Source organism: Oryx dammah, unplaced genomic scaffold (genome assembly GCF_014754425.2).
Source record: "Oryx dammah isolate SB20612 unplaced genomic scaffold, SCBI_Odam_1.1 HiC_scaffold_23, whole genome shotgun sequence".
Classification (NCBI taxonomy): domain Eukaryota; kingdom Metazoa; phylum Chordata; class Mammalia; order Artiodactyla; family Bovidae; genus Oryx; species Oryx dammah.
The window spans coordinates 43448307-43474281 of NW_024070207.1; the positions used below are offsets into that span (position 1 = coordinate 43448307).

General features: G+C 38.0%; 1 protein-coding gene across 1 annotated transcript in view; it reads right to left on the reverse strand.

The window, feature by feature from the left end:
* The window catches only part of MCF2 (MCF.2 cell line derived transforming sequence), a 127982-nt gene that overhangs the window by 5763 nt on the left and 96244 nt on the right, over window positions 1-25975 (reverse strand). The window contains exons 21-30 of the mRNA XM_040265282.1: window positions 21992-22084; window positions 21134-21259; window positions 20230-20451; window positions 13900-13992; window positions 10950-11028; window positions 10326-10392; window positions 6512-6621; window positions 4857-4966; window positions 1871-1983; window positions 886-980 (exon numbers count right to left, since the gene is read on the reverse strand). Of these exons, the coding sequence (XP_040121216.1) occupies window positions 886-980; window positions 1871-1983; window positions 4857-4966; window positions 6512-6621; window positions 10326-10392; window positions 10950-11028; window positions 13900-13992; window positions 20230-20451; window positions 21134-21259; window positions 21992-22084 (1108 nt within the window). The remainder of the gene's footprint in view (window positions 1-885; window positions 981-1870; window positions 1984-4856; window positions 4967-6511; window positions 6622-10325; window positions 10393-10949; window positions 11029-13899; window positions 13993-20229; window positions 20452-21133; window positions 21260-21991; window positions 22085-25975) is intronic.

A 25975-nucleotide genomic window follows, 5' to 3' on the forward strand; every position in this document is an offset into this window, starting at 1 on the left:
AAAGATGGCCCAGATTTAGAGAACCAAAAACAAACAAAAAAATAAGGAGAGATTCCATTTTGGGGATTCCCATGTGACCCAATATTTATAGTGAATCCTATCACACTTAGGTTTTGTTTCATGCCATAAATGAAATTTGGAATCAAATAAGTTACTCCTGGCCTGTTAGATTCATTTAAACACAATATCACCTAGAATTCAAATACAAGTCCAAAACTAGGAATTCAAAGAAATATGTACATATAATAATAATCTTGTTCACAAACAAGTCTGGGTTTTTTGTGCTGCCTTTGTATAAATAGCTCAGTATCAGGTGAAAATGTTATAAGAATATTGGTTTGTATACAGAAATTTCAAGTGCGAATGGTTGTTAACCAATGGTTTTTAACCATTAACTAATGGTTAATAGAAAGGAACATTCTCATTGCTTCATAGTATCTTCACACATTAAGTTGGGCACAGAACAGAGTGTGTTTGTGTATGTGTGTTCATGAACACACAAGTGCAGTAGAAACCTACCATAAGGAAAGAATATGCTCTTAGAACTGAGTAAAAACACACTGCTAAAGCATTCTTGGATAGTAAGGCTGGATCCTTAAAAGTATATCATCAATATTTAGTTCTGAAGGATCTCTTACGAGGCAGCACTATATATGAACTTTCCTTTCAAACCTATCAATTTTGTACGGAAAAGTTCGACATGTTTAAAACATCTCTATTCATTAATTTAAAACTATTAAAAGAAAAAATTATCAATAAATCAACTTGCAGCTTATTTCAAAGCACAGAGAGGTTCTTATCCTATGCCAATTATACTTGGTGGAGCTGTAACATTTTTAGGCTTTAAACAAATAGCATACAATCCAGTTCATATTATACCTGTACCTTTGGCATTCCGAAACCTATAGTCACCGATTAAAATCTGCAAACTGTTCCCTGGAATCAGACCTTCTTTTCTTCTGTTTAGATTTTTCACCAACCTAAATAATAAGTGAATTAGTAGCCAATAATGGTAGTAGAAGGTAATAAAATTGACATACAATGCATTGAAGCTCAAATTTTCACAAAACTATTGCATGTAATCAAAGAACTTCGTGACACTATGCTTGAGTCCTTTGAGTAATCTACATAGGACTTAGATTACTAACAAAAAAGGCTATTACATTATTGATCCATCATTAATTCACTCTCATGTGTACACTCTTCCACCTTTAGGGTCAGAGTACACAGTTAATGTAGCATTTCAGTTAAAGTTATTGATACAATGAAGGCAAAATTATTTTATATAAAATTTCCAAAAGCTTTATGGAAGTTTCATTCAGTCCTCTCCCAAACAATATTTCCTTCCTGCTTTGGGTTCTCTGTAATTAAACAGGATATTTGGCAGAAGCATCTTTGCAATGAGTGCTATATAAAGTCAGATGCATGAGGACAGAATGATAAGACTAAAAAGTCAGTATTTGAACTAATAAAGCAAAGTGCAGCTATGCTGTAGAATAGTGAACATGGTCCCTGGCACATAGTGGGCATTTAAACATGTGATGAATTAATGAATGACTTGACCTAATGTAATGTGATTTGTAGCCCAATATATCAGCTGAAACATCTGAGTCAAAGGTAAACCACAAAAGAGCATGCAGACTCAAAGCATTTCATTCTTTCAAAGCATTCTTCACTCACCAAAGGTTAACATTCCTTTCAGTGAGCTATATAGGCATGGCTGAAGCAATGAAATTGAAACACTGATAAGAAATGTGATATTTCTGCTTCTTGAGACTGTATAACAAAGATACAAGTAAAGCAGAACATCTGATTAGATATCTCTGTGCCCCAGGGGGGAGGTTAACATAGCCATGGAGAATGCACCTACCATCGACCCTCAGCATCCTCATGGAGAAGCTGAATGACATCTCCATTTCTAATCAGGAGGTCTTCTGAGCCTCTCTTTCTGCAATCTGCTAGGGCTTTATATTTGCCTGGAGACTGTAAGGTTGTTTTGAAAAATGACATTACAAATTTGAATGCAAAACTACTTGTATAACTGCATGTTCTGTGACATAAAGACTTTGCTCTTTTCCTCAATGGCAAATGTGGTTAGCTGCAGCAGCTTTGTAGGAACAAACAAACATCGAACAGTTTGTGATGGCAAAAAAAAAAAAAAAAACAGCAGAACATGTGTTTATTTAACCTGAAGAATTCATTTTTATTTGTGAGAACAGAATTACAGTGTGAACCACACAGAAAATAACAGAGCCCGACTGATTTAAGTTACATGAATAATAAACATAAATCCAGAAAAAAGCATGAAAATAATATTTAAATACTGTTATTTGTAAATTACTCTCATAAAAAACAATTATCTTGGCACATAAAAAAGGCAATGGCCCCAAACAAAGATTTACAAATGTTCCCAAAAGGATTTCTGTGCTTCATATCATTTTGCACAAGTAAAAATCATGGGCGCAAAAGCTTAGTCCAATAAAAGCATATTAAACCATAATGCTGTGCTTTACTTGGCCTTAATCATTTTGCAGCTAGAATTTTAACTTGATTCATTAATAAGCTAAATAATCCAAGGCACACAGATTGAATTTGGTTACAAGGTAGACAGAGAAGAAATAATAATCAAGTCCAAATGTATTCTGAGATGTGAGTTTTTCCAGCACAGTATCTTAGACATTGGATATATGATTTTATAGAAAAAGAGTACCATAATTAAAAATGCTTTTTTAATATAAAAGGAAAGTTGTCTATATATGGCAGAAACCATTCACAATACTGTAATTATCCTCCAATTAAATATAAGATACAATTTCAAAGATTTAAAAAAAAGGAAAGAAAGAATTATGTGGTATCGAGCCTTTGCACATCCAAAAGAATTAACCTGAAAGTATTATCCACATCACTTGGGCTGAATGTCTTTTGAGCAGTAATTTTATCATATGGGCTGAGAAGCAGGCAGGAAAGAGTTCCTTGCCATTCAAGAGAGTAGCTTCATTAAAACAGGACAGCCATCTCTGACTCAGGCTTCTCCAAGGGAAGCAGCACCCATTATTTCTTGGTTTTGACTTAATAAAGTGAGGCTAAAAGATAGCTCATTCCTACTTGCTTTTCTGTTTAGTTTGGGGGTTATTTTATTGAGGGGTGTGGAATGTGCCATATTATCTTTGTATCTCTTTTCCTTAGTAGCACAAGTCAGGGAATTCATGGGAGAAAGGAGAAGAGCTATTAGGTTTTTCTCCATTCCCGTCCCCTAAGATGAAAGCATTCTTTAATTTTGCATATTTGCTTTATTTTCTGACATGATAGCTGGAAAAATGCTTAGTAAAAGCTTTCCCAGTTCTTGACTATCCCTTTGTAGAGCATCATTTACAGCAAGCACTGAAACCCCACCCAGCTTCCCCTGACTTGTTGCTCGCATCTGAACAATGACCCCTCCTGTCCTCAGATAATGTTACTTCAGGAAATGAAAGTTCTTTTCAGTGATTCTCAAGGCTGGGGGGTTCCCAGGGCCTGCAAGAGTAAAAGTTCTATTATTTGCCTTTTTCATTCTCATCCTCTCACAAGTCTACTAAGGCATTTTCAAGAGGTCACCAAATGTGTGATAGCACAACAGACTGAATGTAAATGCCAGTACGAGAATCCAGCTGTCTTTTCTGAAGTCAGATGTTAAATAGATTTGCAAAAAAAATTTTTTTTGGTTGCACCATGCAGCTTGAGGGACCTTAGTTCCCTAACCAAGGATCATAACTGTGCTGCTGCAGTGGAAGCACAAAGTCCTAGCCCCTGGACCATCAGGTAAGTCCTTTATGTCTTCATTTTCTTTGGTTGCAAAAATATTTCACATGCCCCCCTTCTCACTACATTTTTTTTGTTTGAAAAATGCAAATTCACTAAAAAGTTTGAGCACTACTGGTCTAGACAACGAACGCTGGACAAATCTCTTACCAGCTCTGGGCCTCGGTCTCCTCCTCTGTCAGTTGGAGGGAATAAAGCTGGCCCTTTTTCTCACTAAGACTATGAATATTCAGTGTGAAATCATTTTGTCAACTGTAAACGACCATACAAATATGAATTATGGTCATTATATTATTGATGAAAAAAATATTCTGGTGCTTTTTAAAGAAAGCATTCCAGCATCAATGTTATGGAGCTTTGAGACCAGAACTGCCCAACTGAATGTATTCCTCTGAAAAGCACCAAGGAACAAAAGCAATATTCCCACCCTCCACACTGGTGACTTCAGAAAACTGGAGATTTATCCTAAACAGTCCTAACTCCTTGGGATAAGCCACTAGGAGCCTAATAACACCAAAAACTAATTCTTCTAGAAAACATTTACTTTTACCCTAAAGCAGCCTTTATTTTTATGGGGTGTTCCCCTGCTCGGGTATGCTAAGATTCATAGCATTAGCATGTTTTCTGACAGCCTACTAAAATATATTCCCCAGATGAAATTAAATAGTTTTTAAATGTGTCATTTTATTTCCTATATCTAATCTGGAATCTATTCTAAGTATATCTGAACTTCCTGTTGTGCTCTGATTTTATCTCACATGCCCAGATTGAAAATAAAATAAAACTGAAGATAAAATTGGTTATGATATAAGACTTGGAATGATTGACTATCTCATTAACTTCAGTAGGGGCTCAATGTATGGCTCAAACAAGTTCTTACAGAGAGAAGTGCTTACTGAATGTTCACAGTAAGACTTATTTCAAGCTTTTTGGCCTTGGAACACCTCTAATAACCTCAAGGATACTGACAAAAGACTGCCCCTATGTGCCTAATCTATTTCATCAATAAAACTGCTTGAAGAGTTTTTATTTATTTATCTTAATATGTCATTACTAACCATTAGAGGTCTTTCTTCTTCATGGCCATCATAAGAGGAGTAGAAATAGTTACTGGACCATTTCTCAGGTTCATCAGAGACTTTTGCAGGTGATGACATCTCAGTCCAAACTGTAAGAAAATCATGCAGGATGGCAATTACTGGTACACCACAAGGAGAGAAGTACAATGAACTGTAATAATCATGGCTATATACTTCAATGGTCCAAGAATAATATCTTTTGTAATAAAACCTCTAATTGGGTTATACTAGTTTAGAATTTCTGATATTTCAGAAATATCTACACTTCTTTAACTTTTTAAGATGGTTTCATGTTGGAGTTGGTACAAGTTATTATACTCCTTATTACAGAAAAGTCATCTCTTTCAAAAATTCTTTCTATAGCATTCTTCCTGGTCCCACTTTAATAACACTTATAACATTCTACCTGGTAATATGGTTATTTTGGACTTATCTCTTTTATTATGCAAGGACCATGTGTTACACACTGTGTGTCTCATAAGAATCTGCCTGTAAGAGATGCTTAATTATTAAAATAATTAATAGCATGCATTGAACTCATATGAATGAAGCACTTGGATGGGGTAAAGAAGTAACAGAATGTCATCTTGGCCACACTAAACTATGAATGTAACCTTGAGCAAGCCATGTCAACTTTCTCTGACTTGATTTCCTCATCTGTCAAATGAAAGCAGTGATACTAGTCTCTCTCCTGACGGTTCAGGGGGCCACAGTATAGATGACCTGAGGGAAGTGACCTGTAAATGGAGCTGAAGCTGAGCAAGGTGGTTGTTCCTGTTTCTCCTCAGCTAGTAGAGAAGTCTTCTAGATTGAGGATCATCATGTTTAAGCACTGAGAATCAGGCACTCTGTTGGCCATTTCTTCAGAGAAGTCTATTCTGTTGATCCCGGAGTTGTTAATGTGACCCTCTTGGATGTCTCTGAAGCACCGTTTACTTCCCTGTTATCACACTATCAAGTTGGATTTTCATTGCTTGTTGCATTATCTTTCTACAGTCCTAGCTTTATTGGGATGGCAGCTGAGTGTATCTCAATTAGACTGTATGCCCAGAGTACTGTAAGATTCCTGGCAATCAGGCTATTATGTTCGTTGAAGTAAACAAATTATTTTAAATCCCTTTAGATGACCAAATTTGCAAAAGAAAAGAAAATATTCATTTGTAAATAACTCTTCTCTATTCACTAAACCTATAGTGAGTCACAAGTGCATCCCTTGATGCAGTATATGTGTTCTATTCACCTTGTATCCTGTGTAGGAGGGGCTTCCAAACTTAAGCAGGTGCCAGAAAGAATCACATGGAGAATTTGTGACATTACAGCTGGCTGGGTCTCACTCCTAGAGTTTCTGATTCAGAAGGTCCAGGATGGAGCCAAAGTACCTGCCTTCCTGACAAGGTGATGCTGGTGCTACTAGTCCACGGACCACACTGGTCCACAGACCATACACAGACCGCTCGGCAGTGCCCACCAGAGAATCTTGCATGTATATACAAGACAGAAGAGCTTTCTAAAAATGGGTTAACTCTGTTTTCTTCAGTATAAAGTGAATAGATGGAAAGATTTCTCAAAATAACAATGAGAGAAAACAATTTGCACAACCATGAATCCTCCCTTCGGATAACCATTACACATACCTGTATTTGCTTCTGCCTGAATTGATGTGATGGACTCACCGACCTTCACCATAGTGCTGATATATTCCAACTCAGGTTCCTCAGCACCTATAAAAGCTCCCTGTTGCCCTCTGAAATAGTAAATATGTAAAAAGTGAGCTTTCTTACAGTCTCAGAGTAATAAGAAATTTAAAATGGTATTTCTTCCATTGATACCATGTGATAAGAACATAATCTAGGGGCTTCCCTAGTGGCTCAGTGGTAAAGAATCCATCTGCCAATGGAGGCGACTTGGGTTTGATCCCTGGTCTGGGAAGATCCCACATGCCTCAGACCAACTAAGCCTGTGCACCACAACTACTGAACTTGTTGTGCTTTACAGCCTGGGAGCCCATGTGCTGCAACTACTGAAGTCTGCATGCCCTAGAGCCCGTACTCCACAACAAGAGAAGCCACCACAATGAGAAACCTGTGCACCGCAACTAGAGAGTAGCCCTTACTCGCTGCAGCTAGAGAAGAGCCTGCATAGCAACAAAGACCCAGCAGAGTCAAAAATAAATAAATTGTAAAAAAAAAAAAAGAATATAATCTAAGAATCCATTCAAGCAGAGCTGACTTTCCCCTGTATTTAAGTCTGTGTGATAATAGCTCATAATATACAGAAGCTTAAATCCTAGGATCCAAGCCAGCATGGAAAAAAATGATTCCCTTCTGAACCCAAGGCAGGTATATTACATAAAATTCCTGTTGTATATTATATTGTATACCCAAAATTTGCTAGGAGGTATATCCTAAATGTTCTCACTACAGACACAGGAAAGGATAACTATGTAAGGTGATGGATATGTTAATCAGTTTGACTGTGGTGATTATTTCACTATATATATATATATATATATATATACACACACACACACACACACATATACATATATATATTGGAGAAGGAAATGGCAACCCACTCCAGTGTTCTTGCCTGGAGAATCCCAGGGACGGGGAGCCTGGTGGGCTGCCGTCTGTGGGGTCGGACAGAGTAGGACACGACTGAAGTGACTTAGCAGCAGCAGCATACATATATATACACACACATGTACACACACACACACATATATATAAATAAAATCATAGGCTTCCCAGGTGGCACTAGTGGAAAAGAATCCACATGCCAAAGGGGAAGACCCAGGAGACACAGGTTTAATCTGTGGGCTGGGAAGATGCTCTGCAGGAGGAAATGGCAACCCACTCCAGTACTCTTGCCTAGAGAATTCAATGGACAGAGAAGCCTGGTGGGCTATAGTCCATGGGATTGCAAAGAGTTGGACACAACTGAGCATGCATGCAATCAACACAATATCAAATCATCTAATTGTATTCTTTAAATGTATACAATTTTAACTGTCAACCATTTAACTCTGTAAGTTGGAAAAATATAAAAGAGAACAAAAAATCACTATTGTTCTATGAACTTTTAACTTTAATGAATTAGGTATATATATATACACACACACATACATTATATGTATATATACATATATATGTACATATATATGTATATATATATTGGAGTATATATATGTATATGGAGTATATATGTATATTGGAGTATATAAGGTATATATGAATGATGATTAAAACCTTAATCTGATTAATACTGTTGAGGTGAATCAGCTACTATTGAGTCAGTACTGTCTGATATCTAAAGACTTCCAGAATATATGACAAAATATTGAGTACTGTGAACCCTGGAAAATAAAGACTTCCACTGTGATTTTAAAATGATTCTCTTAAATGCAAATCAAAACCACAATGAGGTACCATCTCATGCCAGTCAGAATGGCTGCTATCCAAAAGTCTACAAACAATAAATGCAGGAGAGGGTGTGGAGAAAAGGGAGCCCTCTTACGCTGTTGCTGGAAATGCAAACTAGTACAGCCACTATGGAGAACAGTGTGGAGATTCCTCAAAAAAATGGAATTAGAACTGCCATATGACCCAGCAATCCCACTGATGGGCATACACACCAAGGAAACCAGAATGGAAAGAGACACGTGTACCCCAATGTTCATCACAGCACTGTTTATAATAGCCAGGATATCGAAGCAACCTAGATGTCCATCAGCAGACAAATGGATAAGAAAGCTGTGGTACATATACACAATGGAATATTACTCAGCCATTAGAAAGAATAACACATTTGAATCAGTTCTAATGAGGTGGATGAAACTGGAGCCTACTATATAGAGTGAAGTAAGCCAGAAAGAAAAACACCAATACAGTATACTAATGCATATATATGGAATTTAGAAAGGTGGTGATGATAACTCTATATGTGAGATAGCAAAAGAGACACAGATGTATAGAACAGTCTTCTGGACTCTGTGGGAGAAGGCGAGGGTGGGATGATCTGAAAGAATAGCATTGAAACATGTATATCATCATATGTGAAACAGATCTCCGGTCCAGGTTCGATGCATGAGACAGGGTGCTCAGGGCTGGTGCACTGGGATGACCCAGAGGGATGGTATGGGGAGGGAGGTGGGAGGGGAGTTCAGGATGGGGAATACATGTACATCCATGGCTGATTCATGTCAATGTATGGCAAAAACCACTACAATATTGTAGAGTAATTAGCCTCCAATTAAAATAAATAAGTTTTAAAAAAATGGTTCTCCTAAAGCCTCAGATAAATCAACATACTTGATTTATCACCTGATCATAGCTACCTGTGAAAGATGATGTGCAACAAAGAGAAAAAGAGCATTTTTTAAAATTTTCTTACTGAAGTATAGTTGATTTACAATGTGTTACTTTCTGCTGTACAGCATAGTGAATCAGACATATATATATATATAAATATTCACTCTTTTTTAGACTCTTTTCCCATATCGGTCATTACTTACTATTGACCTATGCTATACAGTAAGTCCTTATTAGTTATCTATTTTATATATAGTATGTGTAAATGTCAATTCCAATCTCCCAATTTATCCTTCCTTTCTTTCCCCCTGGTAAACAAGATTGTTTTCTACATCTCTAACTCTATTTCCACTTTGTAAATAAGTTCATTTGTACCATTAAAAAGGATTTTTAATAAGTCTTTCAATGATCCCTACATCACGCAGATGCTGCATGGTGAATTTCTGCGCCAAGGCTTTGAAATAAGTGTGGGGATTCTTTCGGCATATATGCAAATGTTCCATGGAAACTCCAACTTCTAGGATTCCTAGAGGCAGGATACAAGGCCAAATATCTAAACCAGCAGCAAAGCTATCATTTAGAACTGCTACCTTCCTCAAAGACTTTGTGACTGTGTCCAGGCACAATCCCCCCTACCCGTCCCTGCCACCCAGGAGCCATACCTCCTCTCTAACTATGCAGAGAGGCCAAGTCACCAGCATGTGGTCTCTGTCAAGGGACCACAAAGCTGTGGGCTGGTATCAGCTGCCAGTACTTCATCATTCTTACATCCCTCTTTCTCCAATCAGATTGAAGGTGTCCAGAAAATTTTTAAAGAGAAAGCCATGAGCATAACTGCTTTTGCTAGCAGCCTACATGTAACTCCCCCCAGAAGAACAAAGCATTTATAATTTTATTTTTAAAATTAGCCCAAACTATTATTTTCTTTAACATCAGAGAAACAGTGGGATAACTATTAAGGATTATCAGGCTCCATGCCCAAGGACAGAACTTAGAAAATGATGTGTTTATAGAATTTAATGAGATATTGCTAAAAGGGCAAGTAATTTCTGTATGATAGTTTAATTACATTGTTTCATGTTACACACAGAAAACAGAAGATTGCAAGAGTGATATTTCTTAAAGAAGAATCACTTACTCGTCATTCTGCTGAGAAGAAAAATGAGTCTTCTCTGTTAACTGATTATGCTGTTCCCGTTCCTTAACTGTGAAATAAAACAAAGCTTACATTTAGAAGCCATGCCTCTTACTTCCTTGAGGACCAATAACCTTCACATGTGCATATACACACAACTCAATCCCATTCTAGTTCACCTTCACAGACTTGAAACAGCCAGAGGGAAGGCCAGTTTGAAACAGCCAGAGGGAAGGCCAGTCTGAATTTGGAATATAGAAAAGGATCAAACCATGCTGTATTTTATTCAAGACATTCAAGTTTATAACTAGCACCCCTCTTAGGCCAACATTACTAGGCACTGATTACTGAGTTCCCACACAGAGCTGCCTCATGGGAAGAACTTAGAATTAACACATTCAGATTGCTTTATCACTGCAAAACTGCTTTCCAGGCATTAGAGCTCATCTTTTACTGCAAAATTCATTTTCTGAAACAATTCAAACAGCTCCCTGAATCTTGATCTCCTACTAATGAGTTTAATTATAAATAGTAGAAAGTAAATATTCCTTGTAAAAATTATCACAAATCTGAGACACTGAACTGTTCTTATACTTCCCGTTCTAGAGAATGCATGCTTGAATTTACCTGTCAAAAGTTCCTGTTGCTTCAACAAAATATTTCTGATTTCTTTTAACCACATCATCTTCATATCTATATTCGAAGCCTAAAGATTTAAAAAGTGAGGGAGGAGAAGACATGTTTTCTTTTTAAAAGGATGCTTTATAATAAAACAAAGGTCATTATTATATTAAACATAATCTATATCCTGAACTATCATATTCTTACCCTAACATTTTGATTCTTAAACTTCCAAGAAGCAAATAAACAGCCATCAGATTAGATGAAATAATAGTCAAGACTAACTTGAAACTGCCCTTCAATAATACTGCTTAGTGAAAAGTGAAAGTCACTCAGCCGTGTCTGAATCTTTACAACCCCATGGACTATACAGTCCATGGAATTCTCCAGGCAATACTGGAGTGGGTAGCAATTCCCTTCTCCAGGGGATCTTCCCAACCCAGGGATCGAACCCAGGTCTCCTGCATTGCAGGTGGACTCTTTACCAGCTGAGCTATCAGGGAAGCCCAATGCTTAGAGAAATGTGAAATATAAATCTCACTTATTCTTTTTTTTTGCGTAGCAGGGTTTTTAAAATATATAAACGTTTTCATGTTTAATTTTAGTAAAACAAAACAAACATTGTTTCTGAAAAGACAATCTATTGCACAGAATTCCCTGGTGGACTATTGGGTTAGGACTCGGTGCTCTCACTGCTAAGGTCCTGGGTTTGATCTCTGGTTCAGAAACTAAGATTTGACATACCACACTGTAGTGCAGCCAAAAAAATTAAAGACAATCGCTTGCATAGTTATCTTCATAACTGATGACAGCCTGAAAGCTTCCTTAAATATCCTCCCATTACTTACAAGATAAGTTTGTTAATAGATAAGAAAAATCTTACATCTAAATCAAGCCAAGAGCATATATTTTTATGAATTATCTGTATATTGCCACCCTGCTTATTTAACTTATATGCAGAGTACATCATGAGAAACTCTGGGCTGGAAGAAGCACAAGCTGGAATCAAGACTGCCAGGAGAAATATCAATAACCTCAGATATGCAGATAACACCACCCTTATGGCAGAGAGTGAAGAGGAACTAAAAAGCCTCTTGATGAAAGTGAAAGAGGAGAGTGAAAAAGTTGGCTTAAAGCTCAACATTTGGAAAACTAAGATCATGGCATCCGGTCCCATCATTTCATGGGAAATAGATGGGGAAACAGTGGAAACACTGTCAGACTTTATTTTTGGGGGGCTCCAAAATTACTGCAGATGGTGATTGCAGCAATGAAATTAAAAGACGCTTACTCCTTGGAAGGAAAGTTATGACCAACCTAGATAGCATATTGAAAAGCAGAGATATTACTTTACCAACAAAGGTCCGTCTAGTCAAGGCTATGGTTTTTTCAGTGGTCATGTATGGATGTGAGAGTTGGACTGTGAAGAAAGCTGAGCACGGAAGAATTGATACTTTTGAACTGTGGTGTTGGAGAAGACTCTTGAGAGTCCCATGGACTGCAAGGAGATCCAACCAGTCCATCCTAAAGGAGATCGATCCTGGGTGTCCATTGGAAGGACTGATGCTAAAGCTGAAACTCCAATACTTTGACCACCTCATGCGAAGTGTTGACTCATTGGAAAAGACTCTGATGCTGGGAGGGATTGGGGGCAGGAGGAGAAGGGGACAACAGAGGATGAGATGGCTGGATGGCATCACCGACTTGATGGACATGAGTTTGAATGAACTCTGGGAGTTGGTGATAGACAGGGAAGCCTGGCGTGCTGCAATTCATGGGGTCGCAGAGTTGGACACGACTGAGCGACTGAACTGAACTGAACTGACTGAAGACAGAGTTAAAACAAAGAAAAAACACCAAGCATTGTCAACAGGTAACAAGTCATGATACAAATACTTTTTGAAATGGCTCTTAAAATGTTCTAATTTCTCTCTTCTTCCCTGAAACAGGTTGAACATTATAGCATGTGTGGCCAGGGCTTTAACCACATTCTTTAGAAACAGCGACCTGATCTGAACCATCATATCACCTTGTCTCATAATCAGGTCCTCTCTGAATGCTGAGCACAAGAGGAACTCAGCACTGTTATCAATCTGTGACTCTAGAAATTTGATGGGGACAGAAAAGCACAAGCCAAGCTCTTGGCTTCCAGCTCTTATTCATAAGTCTCCTGATGTAGCAGTGAAAACTTAAAGCCATAGAAAGCACCACAGACACATCTCAAGTTAAAGAAAACTTTTGCCAACAGAAGTAACCTAAGTGTGCATCAACAGATCAATGGATTTAAAAGGCAGTATATATATATACACACACAGAGACAATGGAATACTACTCAGTCATAAAGAGGAATGAAATTTTGCCATTTTCAACAATAGGATGGACTTGGAGGGTATTATATTAAGTGAAATAAGTCAGAGAAAGACAAATATGATAGATATCATGTGTATGATATCACTTGTATATGGAATCCAAAAAATAAACTAGTGAATATAACAAAAAAGAAGCAGATTCACAGATACAGAGAACAAACTAGTGGTTACCAGTTGGGAGAAGGAAGTGTAGAGGGGCAATGTGGGTGTAGGGAATTAAGAGATACAAACTATTAGGTATAAAATAAACTACAAAGATTTATTGAATCACCTGGGGACTATATCCAATATTTTATAATAACTATAAATAGAAAATAATCTTTAAAAATTATGAATCACTATATTGTATACCTATAACATATAATATTGTACACCAACTATACTTAAATAAAAGAATCAAAGAAAATTTGCTAACTGATAACATGTTTAACTATATCACAAAGAATGATTATCAAATAATATTTAGGTGACCTACAGGAAAGGACTGGGAATTTCTGTAATGTAACCAAAATTATTTTTGTTTGCAAATTCAGACTTTTGTATCTTAAGGCAGGTAGAGTTTCTAGAACAATTCTTAAATGACCAACCTGGACAATATAAACTTCTTCCTTTCCAGCATTCCAGATTTCAAACTTGCGGTTGTCTCCTTTTACGTATTCAGTGATTCCAAGTTCATCCATCTACAATATATGTCATGATTTTTATGAGCATTTTATTCTGAAAATGAAATTACATTAAACCTACTCCCATCACACCCATCATATTCTAAACAAAACAGAATTTCTCATTTCTGCAAAATATACTTTTACATTCAAAAAATATGATGAATATAATCACAGACCTGAGTATTTGTATGTTTTCACTGAACTATGCACTTATAGTACAGACTACACGCTCCATTCCAGTGACTGAAACAAATGTTATAAATTTGAACATACAAGTAGTCCATCTAAGATTGAATTCTGTTATAAATTAACAGTATACTATAAAAATGAATTTTGTCAAACACAGAAGTAAAAGTAGTTAAATATCAGTGAACAAAGTCATCCAAAACTAATTTAAATGGTTTATTTTTAATAATCATAGGCCAGATAAGTTAATCTCATAAATTATTACTTATGTCTATAGAAGTCCTACATGTATAGACATCCAATTTACAGGTCAGGCAGGAACCAATCAGCTACACAAAAATCCCCTCTATTCCCACCAAACTCTCAGCCTCTCTGGAAAATAATCTGTCATGGGAGAGTGATGTCTTCTTGTAGCCAGTGAAACTTTGACATGCAATAGTCCTTCCTTACCATAGTTTTTCTTCTCTTTCACATGATTGTGCAAAGCACAAACTTTTCCATTTTCTTTTATCCTGTGCTGCTAGTAGCTTGGTTAATTCCATTTTGAACAATTTCACTCCCTTGTACACATTCTCTTTTAGTCTCCTTCTGCCTTCTTTTCTTTCAATTCTTGCCTAATTATCTAAAGGAATATCTCACGCTCTGTTCCATTTACATGTGTCCCAAATGATCCTAATTAGAGCTGATAAGCATTAAGAGTAGTTCTTAGTGAGATCCCCATATCAAGAAAAAGAAAAGGGATTATACTTAGAAATGAAAAGCCTGTGACATCTACCCTGAATGTACTCAGAAGTTACTTTCAGAATGTCCAAAAGTCATCTTTATATTCCTACTCAACCACTCTAACTAAACTACTTTTGTTCAAACATCAGGTTTTAAGATAAATAATAATCTCATATTCAAGCTCTATTTAAACTTATTTTGTTTCAATACACGGTTTTGTCCTAACAGCATAAGATGGAAAGCCCATGAGCTAGCTAAGTGTCTGGGTGCAAGTTGCCTAATCTTTCTGAACTTCTGTTGACTATAAAATAGGAAGAGTACCTATGTCATAGAGTTGATAGAAGGATTATATAGCATGAATTAAAGGCTTAGATAACAAGATGAGTTTTTTAAAGTATGAGTTTGCTTTCTCAGCTTTTCCTTATTTGAATAGCAACAGTTTTGCTATTTTTCACTGCCTACATAGAGCACAGCATTACAGATTAAATAAATCTTTTGAGTTACTCTGGAAATTTAACAATTATCTCTATCAAACTATATTGTTCTTGCTGTTGTTGTTTAGTAGATAAGTTGTGCCCAACTCTTTTGTGACCCTATGGACTGTAGCATGCCAGGCTCCTCTGTCCATGGCATTTCCCAGGCAAGAATACTGGAATGGGCTGACATTTCCTTCTCCAATATTGTTCTTAGTTCTAAACAATTCACTACAAATGATCCACTGTAATACAATCTATTTGTAATTCATGGATTGTACATATTTTCTCAAATAATAAAATATAAAGATTTTATTCAAAGGTTTTTAAGAATAGAGGCAGAGTTAAAGTTCTATCAGTCATATGATATACTATGTAATAAATAATATATATATAAAACAAAAGGACAAAGCTGATTCTATAGTTATACCATAACTGTGATCTCTGCCTCATCTTTCACATTTTCATTGATGATTTCTGACAGCTGTGAATTTATTTTCTTTACTTCAAAGCATTTTATCTGAAGACATCTTGCTGCATCAAGTACTCAGGGCCCAAACTTTTAAACTAATTTTCTGTCTTCAGGGCAGTACAATGATGTCAACTACTTTGTTAAAGTCTCCCAGTGGGTCAAGAACTCTGGGATTATAACCAATAATTACCTATTTTAAGACTTTTATTTATGTATCTGGGATACATAATAGTTACCTCTTGAGTTAGTATTATTTAAAAATTTATCTTCATATTAACAAAACAAAAAATGCAGCAAGGCTGAACTGCCGTGAGACAATTACAAACAAGGTATTGGGTATAAAACAGTTTCTGGGATCAAAAAAGAAAGAAAATGAGGATCATATCAGAATACAATTTATAAAAATTGGCAATAAATGCTGGAGAAAGTGTGGAGAAAAGGGAACCCTCTTACACTGTTGGTGGGAACGCAAATTAGTACAGCCAGTATGAAGAACAGTGTGGAGATTCCTTAAAACACTGGAAATAGAACTGTCATACGACCCAGCAATCCCACTGCTGGGCAGACACACAGAGGAAACCAGAATTGAAAGAGACACGTGTACCCCAATGTTCATCGCAGCACTGTTTATAATAGCCAGGGCATGGAGGCAACCTAGATGTCCATCAGCAGACGAATGGATAAGAAAGCTCTGCTACATATACACAATGGAGTATTACTCAGCCGCTTAAAAGAATACATTTGAATCCATTCTAATGAGGTGGATGAAACTGGAACCTATTATACAGAGTGAAGTAAGCCAGAAAGAAAAACACCAATACAGTATACTAATGCATATATACGGAATTTAGAAAGATGGCAATGATAACCCTGTATGCGAGACAGCAAAAGAGACACAGATGTATAGAACAGTCTTTTGGACTCTGTGGGAGGGGCAAGGGTGGGATGATTTGGGAGAATGGCATTGAAACATGTATAATATCATATGTGAAATGAATCGCCAGTCCAGGTTCGATACATGATACAGGATGCTCGGGGCTGGTGCACTGGGATGACCCAGAGGGATGGTACGGGGAGGGAGGTGGGAGGGGGGTTCAGAATGGGGAATACGTGTACACCCGTGGCGGATTCATGTTGATGTATGGCAAAACCAATACAATAAAGTAACTAGCCTCCAATTAAAATAAATAAATTTATATTTAAAAAAACTAAATGAGCACAGAACATTAGTATGTATTTAAAAAGAACACACAAACTGAAGGATGTACATCAAATAAATCAGAATGGTTGCTACAGGGGGAGAGAGGAGATCAAGTGCAGAGGATAGAGATAAAAAAGAATGAATGAATGAAATAAACAAGCAAGAACAAGACCTGCCAGCATGGCGCAGGGGTTATGATCATGGAGTTTGAGGCCATCTGCCTGGGTGTGAATCTATGCCCTTGGATGAATCATTCACTTCTCTGGAACTTGGCTTGCCTATCCTCAAATGGGGTTGATAATAATTTCTACTTCATATAAAGTTGCTATGTAGATTAAATGAATTAACATTGATAACATTTAAACAGCTCCTAGCACAATAGCATGACACATATATTTGTTAAACTTAAAAACATAGATGAAAATAATAAACGCATGAACTGAGGAATCTGAAGAACTCGAATGTCTCCATTTGACTAACTGTGACTTTAGGGCCTTTCCTTTGCACAGGAGCTGTCAACTTAAAATATAGCACACAGTCATCATATAGCTGTCAGGCCATGAAATTCCAGCTTGATATGATGAAGTCAAGGCAACAGTTCCTTGAAAGTGCTTCCACATTGATCCTCTACCAAGGGGAAGAGTCTGAAACTAGGAATCCAAACTATTAAGTAACATACCGACTAGTCCTACCAGCAATTATTTAATCCCAGAATCTCATGTAAGCAAGAGGAAGTAAGCAGAGTGAGGCTTATAAGAAATAGCTTAATTTTGATCTTTCTCTGTGAGCAACATCACCATTTTCCTAATAATACTGATCTCAATCCTTGCAGGCATCAGTGACTAATGTCTTTTATTAAGGACACTAGGCCTTACTGTGGAATCAAAGAAAAAACAGGCTGATTTTTTCCTTCCAATGTCAGGTATTATTTATTTTCTGTATCCAGTAAATCAACAAGCCTGCCTGTTTACCTGCCATGGAAATGTTTCTTGCATCTATCCCACCCTCTGTTTCCATGGTAACCACTGTTGTTTGCATTCTCATGAATTGGTTACCACATACCAATCCATCCTCACTCTGATGTACTTTAGAAATACTAAACTACTCTGTTAGTGTTTCCAATTTGTGATAAATTAAAAGTAAAAAAGAGAGAGAGAAAAAAGTAAAAAAAGAAAAATCAATACAAGCCAGAAATAGTCCATTAGGTAGTAACTAGGTCACTCTACAAATAAAAAGTGAATCAAATGGATTTGGGTCCAACTAGTCTATGAAGATAAAGTACGTTCCCTGGGAATAGATATACAGATAGCAGGAAACCTGAACCCTGTTTGATGTCGATTACAAACTCTTGATTGTAAACCAAAGTTTATTAGAAACATAAAAGACCCTTGGAGATTTTAGGGGCTTGGAGATGGGTGGCTAATATCAAAAGAGCAACAGGGCATTTGTTATGAAAACAGTGAGAGTTTTGAAGAGCCATTGCTGTGGGTTCAGCAGGCAAAGTAGACCATAGAGAAAGGTCAGAGACCTAACTGTGGTTAGGAATCCCATCAGGAACAGCATAGGGTTGTTGGCATCTGGGAAGAATCAAAAGCAGGGCCTGCTTCTCAGGGGGCCTCCTGACACAAAGCCCTCATGCCTGCTCAGGACATATGGCCCATCCTCTTTATTACCACTACTGAATATCTCATCAATTCTCAACTTGCTAACAACCAAGAAACAACAGGCTCATGAGAAATAACCAAAATGATAGTGGCTGGAAAGTTGAGGGTAATAATTTTCTCCATTTTCCAAATTTTCTTTCCTTTTCTTTTTTTCGGTCATGCTGCACAGCATGCAGTATCTTCCTTGACCAGGGATCGAACCTCTGCCCCTCCCAGTAGGAGCTCAGAGTCTTAACCACTGCACCATCATGGAAGTCCCCAAATTTTCTTTAACAAATGCTATATTGCTTTTACAATGTAGAGCTTGAAAGATAAAATTAATTAGGTGTGAATAAAATCAAATTTGCCAATTATAGACTCCTGTGGTTTGGAAGTTCCTCTTCTCAAATGTCAAAACCATCTGGGAATGGCACTGAATTGCCAGTAACTTCCTCACACAATACTGCTCTCATTTGAATACCAAACTAACTGTAGGACAGAATGGTGGTTTGGGTTATGGGAGAGAAGAAAGCAATTTCTAAGGATCAGACAGGACAGGTGTGGGCAAGATTCAGCAATAGGTGGCTTTGGAAAACCCAGGAAGAGAGGGGATGGAGGACGGATATGATGGGAATACGCTAGACATGAAAGTGACCTGGTGGTCCAGTGGTTAAGACTCTGTGCTTCCAGTGCAAGGGGGCCACAGATTCAATCCCTGGTTGGGGAACTAAGCTGAGTGGCGAGGCCAAGAAAAGCAACAACAACAAAAAATGGTGATCCATTTTTTAATTACACTGATAAAAAGGAAAAAATCTCTTTCCTCTTTGACTCTCCTATATGATAAAAAGTCCTTGCTACCAAGACCAAGAACTCCACCTGGTGTCATTGGTAAGACAGGGCAAATGGGGGAGCCTGGGTCTCTTCCTGTAATTTCAAACAGCACCAGACAGGACACTAGGGCGCCCCCTTGAGGAATGCCTGGGACTGAAGTGAGCGAGGAAAAGATTACATTCTGCCCTTTCTGGCTCTCACTTCAGGCAGACAAGTTCTGCTTCACCTGACATCTCTATATGACTCCTACTCAAGTTTTCATGCGTGAGAGCTTGAGAAATGAGTAGAGAATGGGGTCAAAGGGTACAAACTTCCAGTTGTAAAATAAATAAACCCCAGGGATGTAATGTATAGCATGGTAACTATGGTGACCATGATTAATAATACTGTACTTCATATTCGAAACTTGCTAAGAGAGTACATCTTAAAAATTATCACAAGAAAAAAATGTTTTTAACTGTGTGGTGATGGATGTTATTTGTGGCAATCATTTCACAATATGTACAAATATTGACTCATTACACTATATACCTGAAACAAATATAATGTTATAGGCTAATTATACTTCAGTTTAGAACAAAAGATTTTGTTTAGAAAAAAATATACCAGTGTGTGTGACTAAAGTATAAAACTCAGTCATCTGAACTAAAAAAGTACACAAATATGAATACAGTATATGCATACACGAGAAACTATTACATTATACAATTCAAAAGGTCTTACTTTCAAACAGTGCTTAAAACTGTATGATGGGTATCGATCACCACTTTCTCCACTTTCAACACGCCTTTTACAAAATATGATGGCTTTTTCGTACAGGAAAAGGTGCCGCTGCATTGGTTTGAATCTAGCAAAATCCTTCATCTTTGTAGTACATTTCTTGTGTCCAATCCAAACACTGAACGCACCCTGCATTATCATCTTACCCAGCTCATTTAAGTTTCCCTGGAACAGAAAACCTCAGCTCATTAGTACAGGGCAGAAGGGCATTCAGAGCTCTGACAGCATCATTACAGTGTTTAGCTTGAGCTACTAAAACCCTGAAGCATAATTTATAGTTTTAAAAGTTTCATTCATCATAACTTTTCACATGAAAACATACCATGTGTCAGCCAGTTACAAAATGACTGTGGGACTGGGAGATAGAAGAAATCTTCTTTTTCCTGGCTTCATGTCTCCATGTGGAGGTATTTCAGCTGGGCCAACTCTCCACATGGCTTCCTCAGTCCTGCTTGGTGAGTAAGCTCTTCTAGTCCAAGTTTTCCCACGGGGTGGAGCTAACTCCTAAAGATTTGATCTCTTTCTTCCATCTCTCTATCTTGGACCTGGGCAAAGAGCACTTCTGAGACCATATGTCTCCTTAGAATAGACCCAAACATCCCATCATGTGGGATCTCCCAAGGTCTGCACTTGGGGGTAGGCCTTGTTAGGGACAAGGGGAATATCATAAATCCATCTGGCTGCTGATCTGAAGCCAATTTTCCACTTAGCATCATAAGTAATAATGCTGACATTTAGATCCTTCATTTGTCTGCCTCTTACGTCTTATTTCTCAGTTGTTCAGGAGAGGAAGAGATGTTAACATGCTTACCCTGTAAAACTGCAACAATCATGAAGATCTACTTACGATATAGCCATTTATTGCAGTCTGATGCATTAAGTCATTAACTGACTTCAGTAAATCCAGCATTGTGTCAAGTGCCTCCTTTAATTCTGCAGATCCGACACAGTCTTTGCTATATTTTAATAGCTCCTGTAATTAGAAGTCAAGAGTTAAACTTAATATTAGGCAGATATTAATAGCTGGAGAAAATGAATATATTTTTCGCTAACATGCTTTCAAGGAGGAATCCAAAGATAATGGCACTTTTTTGAGTACTTTCTTTCACATGCTATTTGTCACATTAATATTATATTTAATAACAATGTCAAAACTGGGGAAGAAATGGAATAGTGACTAAACAGTAGAAAGTAAAGAACATTTAATACTTCTGGGGCTGGCAAACAATAGCTATTGGGATACACTAGAGATTCAATTTTAAAACAATTACACATCTTTTTGGTCCTCCATGTAGAGCAATTAATTTTATTTACCATGTTTATACCATAGAACATTGTGAAAAGACATTTTAAAACAATGTTGTATTTATACCTAACATGACATTTTAGGAATCCTTTCACATTACTCAGGGATATGCTATCTTTATTTTTCACTGAGAAGGCTCATAGGAAATACAGTCTCAAAACTGTAAGAAGTATTTGTTTAGTTCCACTTAACAACAGTAAACGTTCTGCAGTCAATCTTGTCCATATATCAATGTAACTTGTATGGACACTTAAACAGCTAAAAGCATAGATTCTACTGCTATATCTAGCCCTGCCAGTCAGGGAGCCTACCTATTTCTAGTGCTTCCTTTTTAATGGTTTTGCTACATCTGACCCAAAAAAGTAAGTAAAGAAAGAAAGAAATGCTTCATGTAATTACCTTCAATAGTAACTGGTATTTAGTGATACGTTGCACTGGTTTCAGTAAATAGGAATCTAGAGCAAGTCTGTGTTTTAATTTTCTTTGACATTCCTGTCATTAAAACAGAATTATTAATAAGTTTAAATTAAGACATTTGCCTATGAAAATGCCAAATGTTCACTGATTAGACCCAATACATGAATGTTTCTTACATCTCAAGGAAAATTTACCAGAAAAATCGCTGTCCTATATGGTATGGAAACTTTAAGAGGCAGTATATCTGGAAAACTACAGTGAACATTATTTCAAGGATTGGAGAAGAAAAAATCCCCAAATTTCAAAGACAAAAAAAATTATGTATAAATTCACAATCATGTGGAATGCTTAAAAAGTCAGAAAGCAATGAATGATCCTATGTTAACATGACCAGAAAGTTCTTTAGAGTATCCAAGAAAATTAACAAAAGGCTCAGTTCCACAGGACAAGACCCAGAAAAGAAATAGGTTACACTGAATATAAATCAGACTGGGTATGAGAAGAGTTTCCTAAATGTCACAAGAAAAATATAGCCCTTATCAACTAGTGCTATATTTCATCTGATTACTGGCTTGCTGCCACTATAAATATAGAAGACATGACTCTGGGTCCTGGGAACATTGTAGAGTCCATATTTAGGGCAAAATGAAGCTATTTAGGATGAAATGTGCATATAGGAAGTGCAGAACACAAAGGGAACGGGAGAGGATATACCTACATAAGATTCAGGACCCTCCTCTATATATGGGTAAAATTCAATACATCTAATTCAATTATCAATTTATGGTTAAAAATGGTGAACTGATACATGTATTTGGCTCTTCTCACTCATGAAATACAACTAACATGATGGAAACACTTTTACAAGGCAAAACCTAAAGTTACAAGCTGAGAGAGGGGAAAACATCTACAAAATTTGGAAACTGGAAAAGGGCAAACCCAAGGAATAACTCAATTTATGTTCAAGAACATCTTTCTGCCTCCTCCAAGAATGCCTTCCTCTTCCTCTTCTGAAAGTTGGAGATTAAGGTGGGGTTTAAAAAAAAGATGGTTGTATAAGAAGTAATTTTAAATGCTTGTTTAAGGGGTAGTCCTAAGATGGCAGAGGAATAGGATGGGGAGACCACTTTCTCCAACACAAATTCATCAAAAAAAAAAAAAATTGAACGCTGAGCAAATTCCACAAAACAACTTCTGAATGCTGGCAGAGGACATCAGGTACCCAGAAAAGCAGCCAATGTCTTCGAAAGGAGGTAGGACAAAATATAAAAGATAAAAAGAGAGACAAAAGAGGTAGGGATGGAGATCCATCCTAGGAAGGGAATCTTTAAAAAGAAAGAAGTTTCCAAACACCAGGAAACACTCTCACTGGCGGATCTATGGCGAGTCTTGGAATCTCAGAGGGCAACATAACGGGGAGGAAAATAATCAAAACCCACAGACTACATGGCTAACAGCAACTCCCAGCAGAGGAGCAGCCCAGATGCTCACATCTGCCACTAGCAAGCAGGGGCTGGACAGGGAGGCACGGGCTGCACTGCTTAGGGTAAGGACTGGGCCTGAATGCCCTGAGGGCAATCTGAGGGAACTAATTTGAGATAGCAACCCACACTGTGGGATAGCTATCCCACGAAAAGCCCCAACCTAAGACACTGCCAGGCCCACTCACAGAACAAAGGACTGAGCACAGCTAGCCAGCTGCAGACCAGCCTATCCCCCGCCGGAGACAGGCAAATGAGGGCAGCCAGAACTGGAAGGGGGCAATCGTGGCCTGGGAGAGGCATCCTCTACCAAACTGCAAGCAAGCTTTGTTGCTAACCAAGACTCCTTGGGATTCTGGACAATTGACATCCGCCAGGAGGGTCGCAGCCAGAGATCAGCTCCCCAGAAGAGACACACGGCACACCTGAGAAGGCACACCCATTATACACCCAGAAAACTGAGTGGAGGGACAGGGGAGGCAATAAGATGCACCCTCCAACTGGGGGTGACTGCACTCGGCAAGCACCTGATCACCTAAGCTGCTCGGACCAGGGAAGGGCACAGAACACAGGCCCAACCGAGTCTGTACCTTTGTGGAGTACCCAAGAACCTGAACCTGAGCGGCTTAGACGTGGGAAGTGCATGCAACCCAGGGCCCATGTCAGAGAGTTCCCGGCAGAGCAACCTAAAGCCTGAGAAGTGTAGACTGGGAAAGCCCACACGCTGTGAGTGGGGGCAAAGCCAGTGCTGCTGAAACACTGTGAGCACTCCCCACATACTCCAGTGATATTTGTTTGCAGTGTTCCTCCCTCCCCACAGTAAGACTGAACAAGTGACCCTAAAAAAGTGACCACCACCGCCCCCTTGTGTCAGGGTGGAAATTACACACTTGAAAAGACCAGCAAACAGAAGAAGCTAAAATAAACAGAGGGAACCACTTTGGAAGTGACAGGTACAATAGATTAAAATCCTGTAGTTAGCAATGACTACATAAGGAGGGGTCTATACATCTTGAGAGTATAACCCAGATCAAGGAACTATCAGAAACTGTACTGACCCCACACTGTCCACAACACCACCAGAGAAAGTCCTAGATATATTTTTATTATTATAATTTTCTTGGGGCTGGTGCACTGGGATGACCCAGAGAGATGGTATGGGGAGGGAGATGGGAGGGGGGTTCAGGATTGGGAACACGTGTACACTCATGCCAGATTCATGCTGATGTATGGCAAAACCAATACAATATTGTAAAGTAAAAAAAACAAAAAAAATTAAAAAATATTTTTTTACTTTAACGTCCTCTATTACTCCTTTTAATTTTCATTTTTATAACCTACCATTACTTTGCAAAAAAAAGACCCTATTCTTAAAGCAAAGTGAAGTGAAGTCACTCAGTCGTGTCAGACTTTTTGTGACCCCAAGGACTGTAGCCTACCAAGCTCCTCAGTCCATGGAATTTTTCAGACAAGAGTACTGGAGTGGGTTGCAATTTCCTTCTCCAGGGGATCTTCCCAACCCAGGGATCGAACCCGCGCCTCCAGCACTGCAGGCAGACGCTTTACCATCTGTGCCACCAGGGAAGCAAACTTCTTATATACATTTTAAAATGTTTGTGAATTTGTTTTGTTTTGTTTAATATTGTATTTTTGAGACTATAACCTCTACTCTAGATTTTTAATCTTTCCTTTTTGGTATTTGTTATCGTTTTTGTACCTTTAAGAACCCAGTCTTCAGTACCCATTTTTACTTGGGACTGAGATTACTGGCTTGATTGCTCTCTCCACCTTTTAACTCTCCTTTTTCTCAACAAGGTTGCCTCTAATTCCTCCTTCCCCTTTCTCTTCTCTACCCAACTCTGTGAATCTCTTTGTGTGTTCCAGGCTGTGGAGAACACTTAGGGAACTGAACACTGGCTGGATAGGTCTCTCTCCTTTTGATTCCCCCTTTTATCCTCCTGGCCACCTCTGTCTCCTTCCTCCCTCTTCTCTTCTCTATGTAACTCCGTGAACATCTCTGAGGGGTCCAGACTGTGGAGAGCACATAGAGAAGTGATTACTGGCTAGCTTGCTCTCACCCCTTTTGATTCCTTCACTTCTCCTCCTGGTCACCTCTATCTCCCTCTTTCCTCTTCTCTTCTCCATGTAACTGTGTACCTCTCCAGGTGTCCCTCATTGTGGAGAAACTTTTCATTATTAACCTAGATGTTTTATCATCAGTGCTGTATAGATGGAGAACTCTTGAGGCTACTGTAAGAATAAGACTGAAAACCAGAAGCGGGAGGCTTAAGTCCAAATCCTGAGAACACCAGAGAACTCCTGACTCCAGGGAACATTAATCGACAGTAACTCATCAAACGCCTCCATACTGACACTGAAACCAAGCAGCATCCAAGGGCCAACAAGTTCCAGAGCAAGACATACCATGCAAATTCTCTAGCAACACAGAACACAGCCCTGAGCTTCAATATACAACCTGCCCAAA